The sequence below is a fragment of the Periophthalmus magnuspinnatus genome, chromosome 7, assembly GCF_009829125.3.
Source record: "Periophthalmus magnuspinnatus isolate fPerMag1 chromosome 7, fPerMag1.2.pri, whole genome shotgun sequence".
NCBI classification, from domain to species: Eukaryota; Metazoa; Chordata; class Actinopteri; order Gobiiformes; family Gobiidae; genus Periophthalmus; species Periophthalmus magnuspinnatus.
In genome coordinates, this window is record NC_047132.1 from 9,268,878 (window position 1) to 9,286,376 (window position 17,499).

The following is a 17,499-nucleotide window of genomic DNA, read 5'->3' on the forward strand; positions in this document are numbered from 1 at the left end:
AACTGCTCGACAAACACACTTAAGGCAGTCAAACCAATATTCAGCCAGACCCAAATCGCAGCTTTCTGGGTAATAAAATGTGTTCAGCTTCTGTGTAACTTCAACATCGATCACGTTCGATTCAGAGGGCTGTAGCAGTTTGACAGGCGCTATTTCATCAGCCTGCCCCAGGGCGACTGCGGCGGCTGAAATGGAGTGTTTTTCAGAATGAGTTAAACAAGACAAGTGCTGCTTTCTAACAATCCAACCCTGTACTGTTATGCTTTTACTATTGGCCCTGCTGATCCAGATGCCTAAGATGAATAAACTATTTGAACTCAAGGGCTCAAAATGTGACCACACTGTGCTCTCTTATCCAAAAACAGGTTGTGGTTGATTATGTAGTAAATTATAATTTGATATTTTAAGGGAAAATAATCAAAATCTGCCCTACATATCAGCTCAAAAATGTCAACAGAGCTTATCAGCAGTAGTGCATAAAGTACCCAATGTTGTTACTTAAGTAAAAGTACAGAGACAGAGGTAAAATGTTACACAAGTAAAAGTAAACATAAAAAAAAAAAAGTATTTCACACAAGTGTTGTTAATTTGTTAAAGGGTTAAATGTAGCGATTAAAAAGACACATATTTTGATCAACAGTAACAATATCAAAACAATACAATATCAAATCTTAATTTTTCTTGTGAATTTTGTGTGTTTATTTTTGTTTGCTCAAAGCCAAAGCTTGAACTCGAAAACTTTAGTCAGGATGTGTCCACGAACATGGTAAAAATAACCCCTCAAATCATATAAAAAGTACTTTACTTTCTCCTGTTAAAAAATGTAGTGGTGTAGAAAGTACAGATACTGCTCTCAAATGTAGGAAAGTAAAAGTAAAACGTATCTACTGTCAAATTTACTTAAATAAAGTAAAGATATCTAAAAATTCTGGTTAAGTACAGTATTTCACTACTTGTACTTCGTTACCTTCCACCACTGCCTATCAACCATCAATTTCTCTGGATTTGAAACAATCAGCAATTAGCGTTAGCATGGGCCATGAAAAAAGCAACACATCCCTATATTTTATTACTATTTTACTACTATTTTAACTATCGTTTTAAGGTTTTAAGTACATATACACCTTCTCCAGACTTGGTCAGATCAGGTGTTAAAAATACCTCCTTTGCACCGTTTAACATTATTAACTTCTTTTATTTTTTGCTGCATTTAAACTATAAGTAAGAAAATGCACCAACAGATGCAGCTATATCGCCCTCTACAGGCATTATGTATAAACAAATATATTTTCTCTTACAGACAAATAAATACAAACACACACACATTAAAATGCCTCAACAATACCCTCATATACTGAAGATGTCTTGACTGTGGAAGCTGCAGGGGGATTTAGAGATTGCCATTTTGGAGGACCCCCTCTCCTCCTCTCTCTCTCCTTCTCTTCCCACTTTCTCCACCTCCTCACGTCTGTTTCTCCCCCTCCTCTGAGTATACTTGATCCACCAGTTGACTCTGTCTGCAGCACGTCTGACGGAGCAGGCGTGATGGAGAGGGAGGAGAGCTTTGATCAGTCTGTGACACCATGGGCCGACTGTTGAAAGGGGAAAAAGCTGTGATGAGAGAAAAATTGTCTGCATGGGAATAATTACATTGATTTGCATTTAAAGGTCCTATATTACACACAATTGACTATTGTGAGTTTTAAACCATGTTATAATCCTGTTACCGCTTTAAAAACATACCCGGAGTTGTGTTTTGTTTCATTTATACATGTTTGAGTAATCCTAGTTTATTAGTCTGTCTACATCTCCAAAGCTTAAAATGCTCTGTTCCACCTTGTGATGTCATGAAGTGATAGTTTTCAATTTAACTGCTACATTTTACCTTTAGTTCAGTAGAGATTGGCAACACCAGGGCTGGAATAATCAAAATTATTCTAGTGAACGGGTAGGAAGTTTAAAAACACAGTGGAGCACTTCCTGTATTACCACATGACATCACAAGGTGGAACAGAGTGTTTCCTGTTGAAGAACTTCTAAATATGTAGGGTGTGTGTGTTAAACATGTGTGAATGAAACAAAACATTGACATTTAACATAGATCAGAAAATAGCACAATACAAGCCCTTTAAGTCAACAGTTCAAAAATATATACTACACCAATCATTCTGAAACTTTTCACACCAAGTACCACCATGTTATTTGGCTTTCCAAGTGCAAACAGATCTAAACCTGAACTTTATCAGGCCTAAATTAAAGCATGCGGTCATCATGCGGTCTACAAACTATGGATAAGGTCTTCTTCAATACTTTTAAAAAGATGTGAGTCTGGTCACCGGTAACCAGATGCGCATGATTGACAAGTGGATTAACCAATCAGAGAAATGCATGGTCCGTCCGTATCAAAACAAATATGGCTGCTTACAAGGAAAAAATAAAGGACAAAAATATCACAAGGGACTGAAAAACAGTAGCTCAGTTGGTAGAGTTTGTCCACTGATCCGAAGGTTGGTGGTTGAAATCCCGTTCTCGATATAAACGTTGTTGGTAGAGCCATCAGATCCAATGATGACCCAAATGTTGGAATCACACCACGTTGATGATTCCAGCTTTCACAAATGAATGCTGTTATTGGGTCCTTGAGCAAGACACTTAACCCACCTCGCCCGCAGTGTCTAGGGTGATTACCTGATATAAATCACTTTGAAGGTGGAAAAGTGAGAGATATCATTTTGAATTTGCCAGGAGACCTTTACCAGACCCATTCCTGATCATTTCTGGCTGACCTATTAAATGATTATCTTAATTATTATAACTTCATCTAAACTGTTTAACTGAAGGTGAGTCTGTGCGCCCTCTTCTGGCAACTGTGATGTTTTGCATGCACAGAAATCTGAATAAGTGAATAACTTTTCCAAATAAATTATTCTAAGTAAAACATGGAACACCAATGAACACTTAAGTGCCCAAAATGCTTGTGAAATCCATAATATAGTAGCTTTAGATTCCTGCATGTTTGGTCTGTTATTCCTGCAATAAATCAGTTATGTAAGCCAGTACTTAACTCGTATTTTCACTAATTACTTCTACTACTCGTGTCATTTACATTTTCGAAAGCCCTTTAAGCACTCTCCCCACCCAGTTTGTTTATCTAGTACTACCTATTATTTTTACACTCAGAAATGTGGCTAATAATTACCTTTGCTCAGTTTCCTCAGCTCAAACAACCCTCGGGGGCATCGTTTTAATAGTTTAATTACTACGACGTGTACAAGCTAGCTGCGAGGCGCGTTTCCTGGCAGTGATATGCTGCGATGTGTATTATTACGTTTGGGTTAGCTTAAGATGTGTAATTATAAATGTGTGGGCCAACCTGCACCCGTTCACTTGACATGGAAAGTATAAATCAGGAGAAGTCGATTTGAGAAGTTACCGCCTTTCGTTATTAAGTGGTGCCTTAAGATTAGCGGCAGTGTGTGGTAATGATTCACTGTTTTACAGTTAATCCCAGTGGAAATGTACCGTACTCTTAAACACGGAACAATTCTCACAGGAAAAATTGCAAGTCATTTAGCAGCTTTCTCAGAGCAGGGCCAGCAGGGCGGGTTTGTAATTGGAAGAGAGATGGCTGGGAATACCTGCTACAGAGGGGCCGCACGGCAATAAACTGTTATGTTCTTAGCATAGACTGTATATATAAATGGACATAACTAACCTGTTAGCAAATAGGAAGTGATCGTGGGCACGCTTCTGGCTCCATCAACTCTATCGCTCTCTGTCAGACTCGTCATTTTGGTCTTAAATGTTCGTATTAACCCGCTCTACTTGATTCAGGAAGGGGCGTTAACTTCAACAGCCTCGCTCCGGATTGGCTTTTTGGTTGCTATGATACTCGCGGCTGGAATTCCAAATATGGAGCTTAATTTGGATTTTAATATTCTTTTTTTATGTTTTACGATTTTAATAAAAGTGACAGTGAGTTAGCTAGTATGCTGCTGTGCACTGAGCCTACTGGTAACAAGTTATGAATAGTGATTATTTTTCATTTTAAAGTGAAGGTGTAAAGCAGTAATGATTCAGCCTCAACAATTCAAAACATTAGGATTTTTTTTGGACTGATGGTTCAGTAGAAATGTCTGAATACATGTTAAAAGTCAATTAAAGTCTAATATGTTGAAATGTACTTGATACTGATATTAATGCATCCCAGGCTCAGTGCACAGTAGCACACTTGCTAGCTCACTATGACTCAAAGCTAATAGTCACTTTTATTAAAACGATTAAAATCCAAATTAATTCAAATAAATACTACACAATTATTTTTATATGCAATATACTTCAGTCTGTGATGTTATTTTAACATTTATTCTTACCTCAAAATTAGCATTAGCATTAGCATTTAGACTCAAATATCTCTCTTTCTAACCACAGAATTGTCCTCCGGTGAAGTATTCATTTTATTTGTGTAATGTTTAACATGTTGTCAGTGACATCCACACACAGCTCCCTGTCCTCTGCGTCATCTTTAAATATTTATTCATTTTAATGTGACTCAGCAAAAACCTCACAGAGATGAAATTGGACAGGAAGTAGTGACGCTAACAGTGAGGTTGCCGGGCGCTATTATGCACAGAGCTCATTGACAACAAATATGAAAATGAAAACGTTCTAATGATAATTGAGTGATAATTATGACCATGGAAAGAAACATCCAGTCCTATATTTAGTGTTATATGTACTGTGTCTGTATTGAGCAGTACATTCTTCAGTCTCAACCTTTTATCTGATCCCAAGCCTCCAAATGACAACAAAAACATAGCTACAGTGTGTTTATTATGTCTGCGATGTCAGTGAGATGGGAGAGAGTCCACAGACAGCAGAGGAGCCTGATCCTGCTATAAAACATGTCTCTTTTATAACAGGATTTACTAAAACAAACATGGGCTGTTTTTGTTGCAGCAGGTTTGTAAAAGCGCAGAAAGGAGCGTGTTGGTTTTGCAGATAAGTGATCCGTGTCTTAGCACCAAAACTAAACAAATTCCTTTTCAGAGAGCTCACCTCCACGAGCCAAGGCTGCCTCAAGTCACTTACTGTTTGGGCCGTGTGCCTTAAAAATGTCAACGATGAATTATATGAATAAGAGAAATGTACTTCTGTATGTGAGTCCTGTTACAGAGTAAATATGGGCAGTATTAGCATCAGCAGGTAGCAGGGTTCTTACACTGACAATACTGTTTCACGTAATATTCTTATTCATTGTTACTGTAGCAAACTTGGTGACACATCGCAAACATGTGGTATAGTGGTCCCTCATTTATCGCAGAGGTTAGGCGAAATCCGCGAAGTACTGTAGTCAGCTTTATTTTTTACAATTATTCTGTTTTGCAGCTGTAAAACCCCTCACCACACACCTTATACAGGTTTCTCACACAGGTCTTAACATTTTCTCACATTTCTCTCTTGTTTAAACACTCTCAAAGTTCTAAACTTCGTAGGCGTCTTTGTCGGTGCAGGACGTTTCATCGACATTGTGGTTTTGTCGGGGAGAAAACTTGCAAACATACAGCACTTCAGAGTCACACTGCGATCCAACATTTGTGTGAATTTGTCTGAACACATTCTGTACTGGACAGGAGACACGGCACGGAGGAGACCGATGGACAATGGTCTACAGTCCCTCAGCCAATCAGGACACAGAACACAATGCACGATCATACACTGTAAAATGTAAAATTGCACAAAAAAATATCTGCAAATGCTATTTATGTGCAACAACATCCATTTTACATAATTCAAACAGTGAGTGGTCACATTTTTATATAGTGTTTTTTACCACCTTTAACGCGCTCGAAGTATTTTATATCAAGGAACCACTCAACTATTCACACACACATTCATACACCAGTGTACACAGACACTGTGGGCAAGGTGGGTTAAGTGTCTTGCCCAAGGACACAACAACAACATTCATTTGTTTCATTATTCTCATTCAATCTGTGGGTCAGTGGATCTGACCACTCAACTATTGATGTGGGATTCGAACCGCCGACCTTCACATCAGTGGACAAACACTTGCCCAAATGACCTAGTTAAAAGCATAATTGGGGAAAAAAAACAATAAACATTAATAAATGCTTAATTAATAACAAAGAGCTACTTAGTATGTCTAGTGCAAGTTAGCTGTTATGCATGTGGTGCCATAACCTATTCAATACTTAAACCCATTTGTTTCCATTCAGCACCATAGAAGGTTGTGTCTATTACTACTATTATATATGTTTTGGCTCCATACAGATAGTACCAGTATCTGATACATAAACCAGTACCAGTTATTTCAGATGAGATCGAATACTTCTAGACAGAGGTGGGTAGAGTAGCCAAATGCAATCAAATAAGTAAGAGTAATAATACTCAAGTAAAAGTAGAAAGTGGTCCAAGAAATCACTCAGCCAGGAATAGCCTAAATGTAAGAGCTCGGACGTAAATCTGATTTCAAATTTTACGTATTTGGAAAAACAACAGTAAACAACAAGTAATCCTCAAATTGTGGTATTTTCAAAGAACAAACCACAAAATGAGAAAAATGTAATCATATCTGAGGGAGTGGAGCAAGAAACACAACATCCAAATCATTTAATATTGTCGACATAAAGTCTTTGTCACTTGTAAATTTATAAAGAAAGTACCTCAGTCAGTAGAGTGTTTGTCTCCTGATTCAAAGGTTGGCATTTTGAATCGACTCAAACATCATTCGTAGAGCGCTCAGATCCGCTGACCCACAGGTTGGCGGTGCGATTCCAGCTCCCACACATGAATGCTGTTGTTGTGTCCTTGGGGAAGACTCCTATCCCATCTCGTCCACAGTGTGAAGGTGGAAAAGCTCTATATAAATATGTGACAATTTACTCACAGTGGAAAGAGTAATCAACTTGCTTACTACTGTTACTTTTACTTCAATGATATAGGAGTAAAAGTATGCTCCTGGAAAAGTACAAGTAATTAAAAAAGTTATTCAAGGAAATCTAACTGAATTAAGCAGTTCATTGTTTGATAAGTGCGTGTTAGCATGCTAGTTGTTGTTATGATGGCAAAACTCCACTCTGGCCTCTAAAAGTTGCGGAAAGCACTTATAAACTCATTGCGGTGAATAATTAAGATGCTCGGAATGCATTAGATTAGTGAGGAATATCTTTGAACCACAGCGAACAGTTTTAACTACTCTGTTTTTTTCATGTTTTTAAGAAGTAACAATCAGGTACTGGCACTTTAAGAAAACAAATCTACATGTGAACCATTATCTTGTTCAAAGCCTCTTGTATTTCTTTGTAAAGCTCTGGATTTGTGAGCATGGAGCTGTTGGTGGTTTGACATGTTGTTCTAGACTAATTGAATCTTTGAGTTGCATGTGGACAGACAGAGCCATTTTTCACCGAGCGACTCATGGAAACATTCAGCCGCTCCAAAAAAGCACTTGACATGGTTTATTTGTGTTCCTTTAAGTCTTATTGGAGGAATGAGACCTGACGTGTCACCTGAAATACAGAGTCAGCTCTCATTTTGGTCTGGGTTTCGTGTCAGGTATAAAACAGGTAAATATGGGCAGTCCCTATAGAGTAGAACAAATATAATTACACAGGTCTAGAGGATCAAGTGCTGCTCTGACAGGCAGGCATATATGATGGATGGGTTAAAACAGTGAATTAAAGGGTTAAAACAGTGAATTAAAGTATAGAATTAAAAGGTTCACTGTGGAGCATCATCGTTGCTTTGCCCACAGTATCGCTTTAAAACATGGCATTAAATCCGTCTTGCATGTATTCCATTACCTGTGATTATGTTGCTCTTGCTGTTGTGTCTTTGGGCATGACACTTAACCCCCCTGACTCCCAGTGTCTGTGTGCACTGGTGTATGAATGTGTGTGTGAATGTGTGAGTGGTTCCTTGATGTAAAGTGCGTTGAGTGACTTGAAGGTGGAAAAGCGCTGTATAAAAATGTCACTATTTACCATTTACTGTGAATGGGGTTGTCTCTTCAAAGATCTGTCGTACAACTTGGCCTGGTGGCATCTCCTGCTTGTCTCCATGAGGAGAGAAGATACGTTTAAGGTCATGCTGTGAAACATTACAGATGAAGAAAATAAAAAGCAAACATAGTGCACCTTTAAAAAACAGTATGTAACTTTCTGGAGCACTACATCACCTGCATGATTACATGGAAAATTAAAACCACACTGTAAATAGATATGTTTTTGCCATAACTCTGAAAAATTAGCCAAGAACAACATTTCCATGGAAACAAGTGGGAGGAGGCCCTCCTCCAGGCCGAATAAGAGTCAGGTTTGTGGAGATACAGCCCCGCTCACGGTCGAATGTTCAAATTCAAGGATGAATGTTTTTCAGTGCAATAAAAACGAAAAATTAATCTAATTAATCCGACATGAAAAAAAAAATATTTTAGTGCATTTTTTGGTTAAAAGTTACATGGTGGTGCTTGAAATATAGTTACACTTATTTATATGTTCGCACTTGTTTGCGCAGGTGTCTGAGCAGCAGAGAGTGGACCCTCTGGGGTCGTGGATGGACTTTGTGAAGAGGCCCGTCGGAAACTTTCCTGGAAAATGCCGCAAAAGGAAAAGGCCTCTGGTGAGTCCTTGTAAAAGACCTGGTTCCAGAGAAGGAGCTCCACTGGTCTATGGAGCTGGCTGCAGGAGGCGGTATGGTCCAAAAGGGTTTCTAAAACAAACCCTAATGATTAAAAAGTGTAATTCAGGTTGGATTTTGACTTTATTTACATCCATGTCCCACTTACAGTATACAGCCAGGGTTAGCCCCACCCGATAAGTGGACTAAACAGTGGCTCAGGATCCCAAAGTCACCAGAGGGACCTAAGAGTGCCTAAAATTCAATTGCAAATGATGAAATATGTTGCATTTCTCTTAAACCAACTGGATAACAGAAAACATGACAAATATTTAAAAAATTCAAACCAGTGCCGGTTCAGTTCTGTGTTCGGGGACCCAGCTCCAGATGTTGTTGCTAGGCTTGGTCAGGACTACCTTAGTTTGAGGATTATACCTGTTGTGCATGTTTGGGGTTTTAAACTGGTATTGTGTTCTCACTTTGTTGTTTGTGTCGATTGTTCAGCCAGGTCCCCCTGGTCCACCCGGTCCCCCAGGACCACAGGGCCCTCCCGGAGTTCCAGGTGCAGAGGTCACTCAGGAGGTGCTACTGCAGGAGTTTAAAGAGATGATTAAAGGTACAAACATCCACAGATCCACTCTGATTGGTGGAGATGGACAGGCCTAAAATATCACTATCTTCTTATTGACAGCTGTTAATGTGCTGATATTTGGTGTGTTTGGAAAAATAATGCATAAAAATGAATTTCTTCTTATCAGCCATGCAAATAGTCAAGTTCAATATTTGTATTTATTTTAAAGGTAAACTATAGACTGTATATATAAATGGACATAGCTAACCTCCCACCATATTCCAAAAGCATGGGCTCACTTCCAGCTCCATCGACTAATTCACTTTTTTTTGAAAAAATGTTGCCCCTCTCTCTGTAACTGCTGTCAAGCTCATCATTTTGGTCTTAAAATGTCCGTATTAACCCGCTCTACAACAACCTAGGATTTTCATTTCACTGTTGTGTCCATAAATCAAGATATGAACATTAATATTAGACAAATCAAACGCCTTCTGATGGGTTAACAACTGTTTTGATTGAGTGCTGCTGGGGCGTTCGTTGCCTTCAACAGCCTCGCTCTAGATTGGCTGTTTGGTTGCTATGATACTAGCAGTCCAAATTGACCCCTATAACTGCTAACCTCAATGAGTTTCGTTTGACTGAAGCTGAACTCTATGGGTGAGGTCACACTCACTTAGTCCACTTCTTTACACAGTCTATGAGGTAAACTATCGAACAAAAACAATACTATTTCCATGAGACAAGCAACAAACCCTCCACTTGAAAAGTCACACAGTGCACCTTTAATTACTAAATAGCATATAATTATTGTCGAAAAATGAGTGTTCTTGTCCCTCAATTGACAAACAAAGCACTTCTCTTGTATCAATGGTATTTTTTATCATGTTGAACCCATCATATGATAATTAAGTCTATTATCCTGTTGAGCATTGGACAGAATCTTACAGCTAATCTTAAGGAGCGTTCGAATAGGACCCAGGAGAGATCGCTAGATTTCTGAAACATGCATGGATGACATATAAAACCACTTCATGCATGTTTTTGATGAAGGAACAACGTTATAACATGGTAGAAAGCTCCAAAGAGTCGATTTAGCAGAATCCACCACTGAATCAGCATTAACCTGTTTTCACACTCCCGCCTCAGTTGAGTGTTGTTGTTTTTACAGAGGCGTCTGAGAGGAGAGCCTTGACCCTGGAAAGAGCTGGTCCCAGTCAGCTGCCTGTTCCTCTGCTCCCCCTAGAGGCCATGACGTCATACCGCCGCATAGAGGAGGCCTTCCACTGCAAACTCAAAGGGCCTGTGCTGGTGGATAAGAAGACACTGGTGGAGCTTCAGAACTTTCAGACAGTAAGTAGAATATGTACTACTTATACTGGCATCGATGACAAACTGGGGTAATTAGTAGGGATGGACCAAATACAAGGATGAGTCTACAAGAACAAGACAAGATACCATTTTGACATGCATTATCAGTCAGTTTTTCATTATGTTTACTACAGTTTACATCAGCTACATAAAGCATCTATGGAATTATGTACAGAAAAGAAAAAACTGTTAACTCAACTAAGTATTTTTTTTTTCCTATTTCATATTCAAATCCTCAAAGTAGGCACTCTTTACTTTATTGCCAGTGCTGCAAACTCTCACAGCTGTGCCTTGCCAGGGTCAAAAAATTGCAAACCAGAGCTCAAAGCAAAGTGTGGCAAAACAAGACTAATTTTGAGTTATTTTAAGTTCATTTTTTGTTTTGTATATTCCATATGTGTCCTTTCGCAGTGATGCCTTTAATGAGATAATCATGGAAATAAAGAAACATAAATGAAAAAGTGTGTCCAAACTTTTCTCTAGTGGTGCATAATAAATAAATTGCGAGGTTCAGTTAACAGTTTTGGCTCCTTTATTTGATATTTTTTTCATTTTCTATTTTTGCAGTCGTTGCGGAACGGCGGTTATTCGAGCTATAGTTTCTCAAAACATTACTCACCGCATGCGAACACAATCTAGTGGCAATTTTCTCTTGCACAGTCTTGTGGTATGAGATCTTGTCCCATCTCTGCAGGGTAGGTTAACTGGTCAGCCAAGACATGGATGTCACAACAGTAGAGCTTTGGTGGTGGCTAGTGTTTTCTCCCCAGCGGTGAGGCAGCAGTGGCTATAGTCCAAACTGTTGGTATATCCTTGGACAAGACACTTCACCCACGTCGTCTAGTGTGAATGTGATGTATGTTCGAGTTGGTGGTGGTGACGGCTCAGATTAGCAGCTTCACTTCCATCAGTCTGTCTCAAGGCAGTTTAACACCACTAAATACAGCATATGAAAAATACACTGTAAAGCGCTTTGGGTGTCAGGAAAAGCATTTTATACCTCCAATATATTATTATCATTATTAGTCCTGGTTTGGTCCATGAATCATTGCTGGAGAACTAGTTGGGTCTTGGGGTTCAAAAAGTCTCCAAAACTTCAACACAAACCTACCTCCATCACCAATCGGTCGTGCCAGTATTAGTGGGTGGCACCGCAGATGTTTAGAATAGCTCTTTTCACAGCAGAGACCTAAAAATACTCTTTGGAGAATCCTCTTGAACTGTTATTCTTTGTTTCCAAACCATTAATCGCGGCCGTGTTTTGCACAGTCATAGTTTAGCTCAGATGTGGTGGACCATCTCCTCTCAGACTGGCACTTTGGTCAGAAAAAGCCACATATTCACTTCTACACAGCACTCTGAGGGCAGCATACAAAAGCCACTCTGTCTGAGCTGGAATATTGTGCGGAGAGGACAGAAATAGACACTGTTTAAAACGCGCTGCAGTGGAACAACTAGGCCATGTTGGGACCAGTTCACTCCCAATAATATAACTGCTGTAATGTTGTAAATGTACCAAGTTTAAACAGAAAATTATTTTGGTGAACGTGATGAAAATGTTGAAGAGAGAAGAAACATGTTTCTCAACTGGCTCTTGGAATATTGCACAAAGTGGTTCTGCTACTGTCAACCAAAGATGTTCTTGAGAAGTTATTTTATTACTTGCAAGAATGTGGCCAAAAAGATGCACGTTTGGGAATGGCAGCCAATACATATACAAAAGCAGGCACTATGTAACTATTCTAGTTGTCTCCATGGAGATCGTACATCTTTCCATGTCATGTTCCGCATTAACGCATCATGTATTTATTCAGTTGTGTATTTATTGCTCAGAAATACCTAGAAAACCATGCATTTTTAGTGTGAGCAGACTCAGAAACTCCACAAATGTGACCTGTAACTTTACTTAGTGTCATCATGTTCTTGTCACCACGGAGTCTAATGCCTTAATGTGGAACCCTCCTCATCCTCTAGAAAAGTTACATAATCCACCCTTAAATAGATCTAATATGATTACAATAATATGGTCTGGGATAAAATGCATCCAAATTTCTATACAACTGCTTTCCTGTGTAAATATTTGAACAATTTCCTTTAATAAAATAACACTGATGCAGACGTTTCAATGATTTCATGATATATTGCAATTTTTGTGTGTTTTAGCCACCAGCCAAAGGAGCCTTCTTGAGAGGATCTGGTATGGACCAAGCTACAGGGAGATTCACAGCCCCCATCACTGGAATCTACCAGTTTTCTGCAAACGTCCACATTGGTGAATACAACTCATATTAATATAAAGAAGTGATATTAGAGAATTAATGTTGCATTGCTATAATTCTTCTTGTAGATCATAATGAAGTGAAGAGGAGCAAGAGTCAGTTGAAGGCCCGGGATAATGTTCGAGTCCTGATCTGCATCGACTCCCTCTGCCACAGATACACGTAAGTATTTTGCGATGTACAACAAACTCTTATGATATTGTTTTAGAATGGTCAAACTTATTAAACTGTGAGAAGACTTTCTGAAAATATAACAAGAATGTCCTGGGTTTGATTGCCAGCCTTGTTTGTTTGTGGTTGTCTTCCCCATCAACCATCTTTAACCCAATATGTCCGAACTATGGCCTTCCAGGTGATTTGGCCCAGATTGACAATACTTTTTTACTGCAATCTTCGAAAACCTCTACCACCATAACCTTAGATTTGATGTGAAACAGATCTTTATTGTGATTCTGACTGTATAAAAGTGTGGTAGCTTGGTCAAACCTCTGATAATTGAACATATTTGAATGATTCACTGCTTTGAACTCCATTCCACCATTGAGGCCACCGTGTATTTGACCACTGACGTAAACTCGATGTAAACAACATTGGTTGAGCGGTCAGATCCAGTGACGCACAGGTTGGCGATGTGATTCCAGCTCCCTCAGATGAATGCTGTCGTTGTGTCCTTGGGCAGGTGGAAAAACCCTATATAAAAATGTGAAACAATATGCCTTTGTTGAAAAAAGTTTGGATATCCGTGCCCTACTCCAACTAATTAACTTTTAAATGTCTGTAATTATACCTATAATTTAAAAGATTAGGTGTTTAATTGCAAAGTTCTTCTCCTGTTGGCTACACTGGACGATATCGCCAATTGCTAATTGCAGGGTCAATTCCCCGTTGACCTTCTCATTGTTTACTAGCTTCTGTGCATATGCTTTTCATTTGCAAACTCTATAAACATACTGGCCTCTTACGCCTATTGCGTAAAAATGATCTCAGGAAGTATACAGCGCAGAGCCGTCTCCCTGGTGTCGTATTAGCGCTAAATGCTAACCTTAACGCTAGCTAAGATTTATGAGGCGTTTAAAATGTTGTCTGTTACAGTTTGTGTGGAACCACTTTGGCATTTCCTGCGTAAACGTCTGTGCGGGTCTTAAAAGGATATGTCCTCTCATTTAGGGCCGTGGTCCCTGTCGCCAAACTAATCTTTATTGCGTGAACTTTGACCCCAGAGGAAGCCTGTTACCGTGGCAGCGCTACCGTCAAATCCCTCCCCACTGTGGAGGTGGGAAACAGCTAATGATTTAGCTTAGCAGAGCCAGAAAAGTGCCTGGATAGAAACCAATATGTTTTAATGAGTATTTTGTATAATATTTTAAGCTATAAATCTTGAATTTTATTAGGAACGTAACAATGTCAGATTTTCTTACTCTGAAAAGAAACATGTGATTTCACTTGTCACTAATTATTTACAGCAAAACAAGGAAAACAACAGGAAAACAAATTCTCACCACAACATGATCTCATAATCCAAAAATGTAGCAAAATAAAAGCCTATAAGCAGTAAAACTAAACCCAGTCTAATAAAAGTTCTACATATGGTTAAGTCAGTGGTGGAAGAAGTACTCCATTTTGTTACTTAAGTAAATGTACAGATACTGGAATCTACCGGATACCCTCCATGCACTGGGCCCTGGATAAACAGTACCCTCCCACCCTTTGTCTTTTTGATCGTGAGTTCATCCATTCACATATTATTTTATATCAAATTTGTGGCCCTGTCAGTAGTGGGACACCTCATTGCTTCTCACTGAACCAATATGGTACTTTCTCCATGGACACAGCCCACAACAAATTGATATTGAAGGAAACTGATTAGTACCTTCTTGTCCTGGTTAGAAGAACAGCTATGCCTACTAAACCTGCTCCTGGGAAAATAGGCTGGAAACAGAGACAGAATCGATAGTGTATAGAATAAAGCCAGTGGAAACAGGTACTATTCAAAGGTTTCAGCTTCCTGTTTATAGACGACATTTTGAGGACTTGTGCTCTGAATTGATCAGTTATTATGAAATGGTGCTAGTTTTTATCGCTCCAAAACCCTTCCACTGCTTCTAAAAGCCTCTAACCCCGGCCAGGTCATACATCTTTGGTTTCACTCAAAAATCTGTTTAAATCACATCATGAGAATTAAAATAAATCGCTCTCTAAAGCCTCCACAAACCACAAAGAAGTTCAGGGAAAGCTACGTATAAATAATATCATAATGAATCCTTAGCTAACCCAGAGCAGCGTTAAGCTCCTGCAGCCGCCTCCCACACCGGAACACGCCGAGAATGTGAAACTCGTCTTGTTGGGATGACATTTGGAGAGAGCGAAACATGATTGATTTGGCGTAAAGAAGCAGCATTTTCCACTTAACACGAGCCAGGGCTGTCTCTGTGTGTGGCTTACAAACGCCATCGCTCAAGGCACTGTTGTCAATTATTATGGTTGTTAAATAGAATAACTTCACTTATTTAACTGCTTTGTGTTTTTTCAGCTCTCTTGAAATGATCGTGGGATTAGAAAGCAACAGCAAGATATTCACCGTGAGTGTCCAAGGGCTGCTGGAGCTACAGGTGAGCGCAAAATTCATGATATCATTTAGCTTTACAGAACATGTGACCATTATCCAAGGAGTAGTACTGTTTAGTTGTGAAACTTGGGTTCTTCTTGAAGACAATAACTTACGAAATATATTTACCTTGTTGACATGTTTCGGATGCTAGCTGGGTGCCATCTTCAGACCGGTCTTAGTGGTGACGTGTCGTATATTAGATGTTGTTACTTCCTGTAGGCATGGTCAGCCTGACGGACATGGCAGGTCGCTCAGACTGACCACGCCTCTTGTCACCAGGTGCTCACTGGAGAACCAGTCCTTCATCGTAGTTGATCATGTCTGTGCCTCAACTTTCTGATTTCAGTCACCTATATTACGCAAAAATACTCTTGTGATCTTTAAGCGATGTTAGAATGTTGTTACCTCCTCAAAAACAGACCTGGAGTTGTGTTTTGTTTAATTTACACATGTTTGAGTAACCCTTAATTTTTAGTCTGTATACATCTCTAAAGCTCAAAATGCTCTGTTCCACCTTGTGATGTCATGAAGCAGTAGTTTTCATGCTAACACTACTTTTTTTTTTTTTTTTACCTTTGTTTAGTAGAGATATTCAAATCCATGGCTGAAATTATCCAAATTAATCTAGTGAACGTGTAGTGAGTTTAAAAACACAGTGGAGCACTTCCTGTATTAGCATATGACATCACAAGATGGTACAGAGTGTTTTCAGTTTGAGAGAAGAACTCAGCCTAAATATGCAGGATTTGTGTGTTAAACATGTGTGAATGAAACAAAACACAACTCCAGGTCTGTTTGTGATGAGAAAACAACATTATAACAGATCAGAAAAACTGCGTAATATGGGCCCTTTAATCCAACATTTGAACTTGTCATGTGACTCACTGTCCAGACTGGTGGCACTTCTGAGTATATACAAGTCAAAAAATGAATTACATCTCCTAATCTATTGTTTTAAGAAGAAAGTTTAAGGATTTAGCCTGAATGTTGGCAGTTCAATCCCCATTGCCAGTGATGCCTACTGTTGTTATGTCCTTGAGCCAGGACACTTCCCCCTGCACCTTGCCTACATTTACACAGCATTATTTCTCCTCAGGCTGGACAGTACACCTCCATATTTGTGGACAACGCGGCTGGCGCCTCCATTACGATACAGAACGGCTCCGACTTCATGGGCATGCTGCTCGGGGTATAGCCAATGCTCCAAACCGTGGGACAATCTGGATTTTAAATAATTTGCCAACGGACTTCTTCTGAGCATCCCCATATCCTCAACAAACAAGGCAGGACATTTGAGTTACATTGAACATTGAGAAGACTTTTTGAATTGTGAAAAAGACATTACTTTTGGACATTTTCTTGGACACTTACATGAGGTACATATGTTTTGGTGTACTATTATAATGCTGTTTTAGGCCTGGGAGTTCTGCACATGTCCATATTTTGAAGTTTTCTGCAAATATCGAGACTGAAAAAACACAGCGTTGGGTGTTGAATGTTTGAAGCTATAGTTGCAGTACACTGGACCATGAAAATGCTCATAAAAGGCCGATCAATGTCTTAAGGAGATGAATGTCCCACACTTAAACATATTCTACAAAACCATGTGTTATTGTCCATTATATGTTCATTTGAATGTATATTTCCAGACATACAGAGAGGTATGTAAGCTGCATCGTAAGTGTTATTCAGTATTTATGTTGAGATGTAAAATATATAATTCCTGTTGATTTACACTCTATGAATGTTTAAACCACAGACAAAATAAAAATATATTTAGTCATTAATTTGGTCTAATTTATAAAAAAAAAAACTTGTACCAGTAGCTCAGAGTGTCAGAGCCTTTAACCACTCCTTTGAAGATACATGTAGTGATATTAACCAGAGAAAAGAAATGGTTTGAGAGGGGAGTTAAAGAAGCAGTTTTTGTTAGGAAAGACAATCCTTCCTTGAACAGAAATGGGGGCCTTAGAGCTGGCCAGTGGGCCCATTTAGGTTGAATGATTATGCTAAGTAGGCACAGTGCACAGTCT

General features: G+C 39.1%; 1 protein-coding gene across 1 annotated transcript in view; it reads left to right on the forward strand.

The window, feature by feature from the left end:
• Positions 1-17,250, forward strand: part of c1qtnf12 (C1q and TNF related 12) — a 33,346-nt gene extending 16,096 nt beyond the window's left edge. The window contains exons 2-8 of the mRNA XM_033969571.2: positions 8,539-8,643; positions 9,145-9,256; positions 10,380-10,561; positions 12,743-12,851; positions 12,927-13,020; positions 15,389-15,467; positions 16,563-17,250. Coding sequence (XP_033825462.1) covers positions 8,539-8,643; positions 9,145-9,256; positions 10,380-10,561; positions 12,743-12,851; positions 12,927-13,020; positions 15,389-15,467; positions 16,563-16,661 — 780 coding nt within the window. The 3' untranslated portion in view covers positions 16,662-17,250. The remainder of the gene's footprint in view (positions 1-8,538; positions 8,644-9,144; positions 9,257-10,379; positions 10,562-12,742; positions 12,852-12,926; positions 13,021-15,388; positions 15,468-16,562) is intronic.
• The last annotated feature ends 249 nt before the right edge of the window (positions 17,251-17,499 follow it).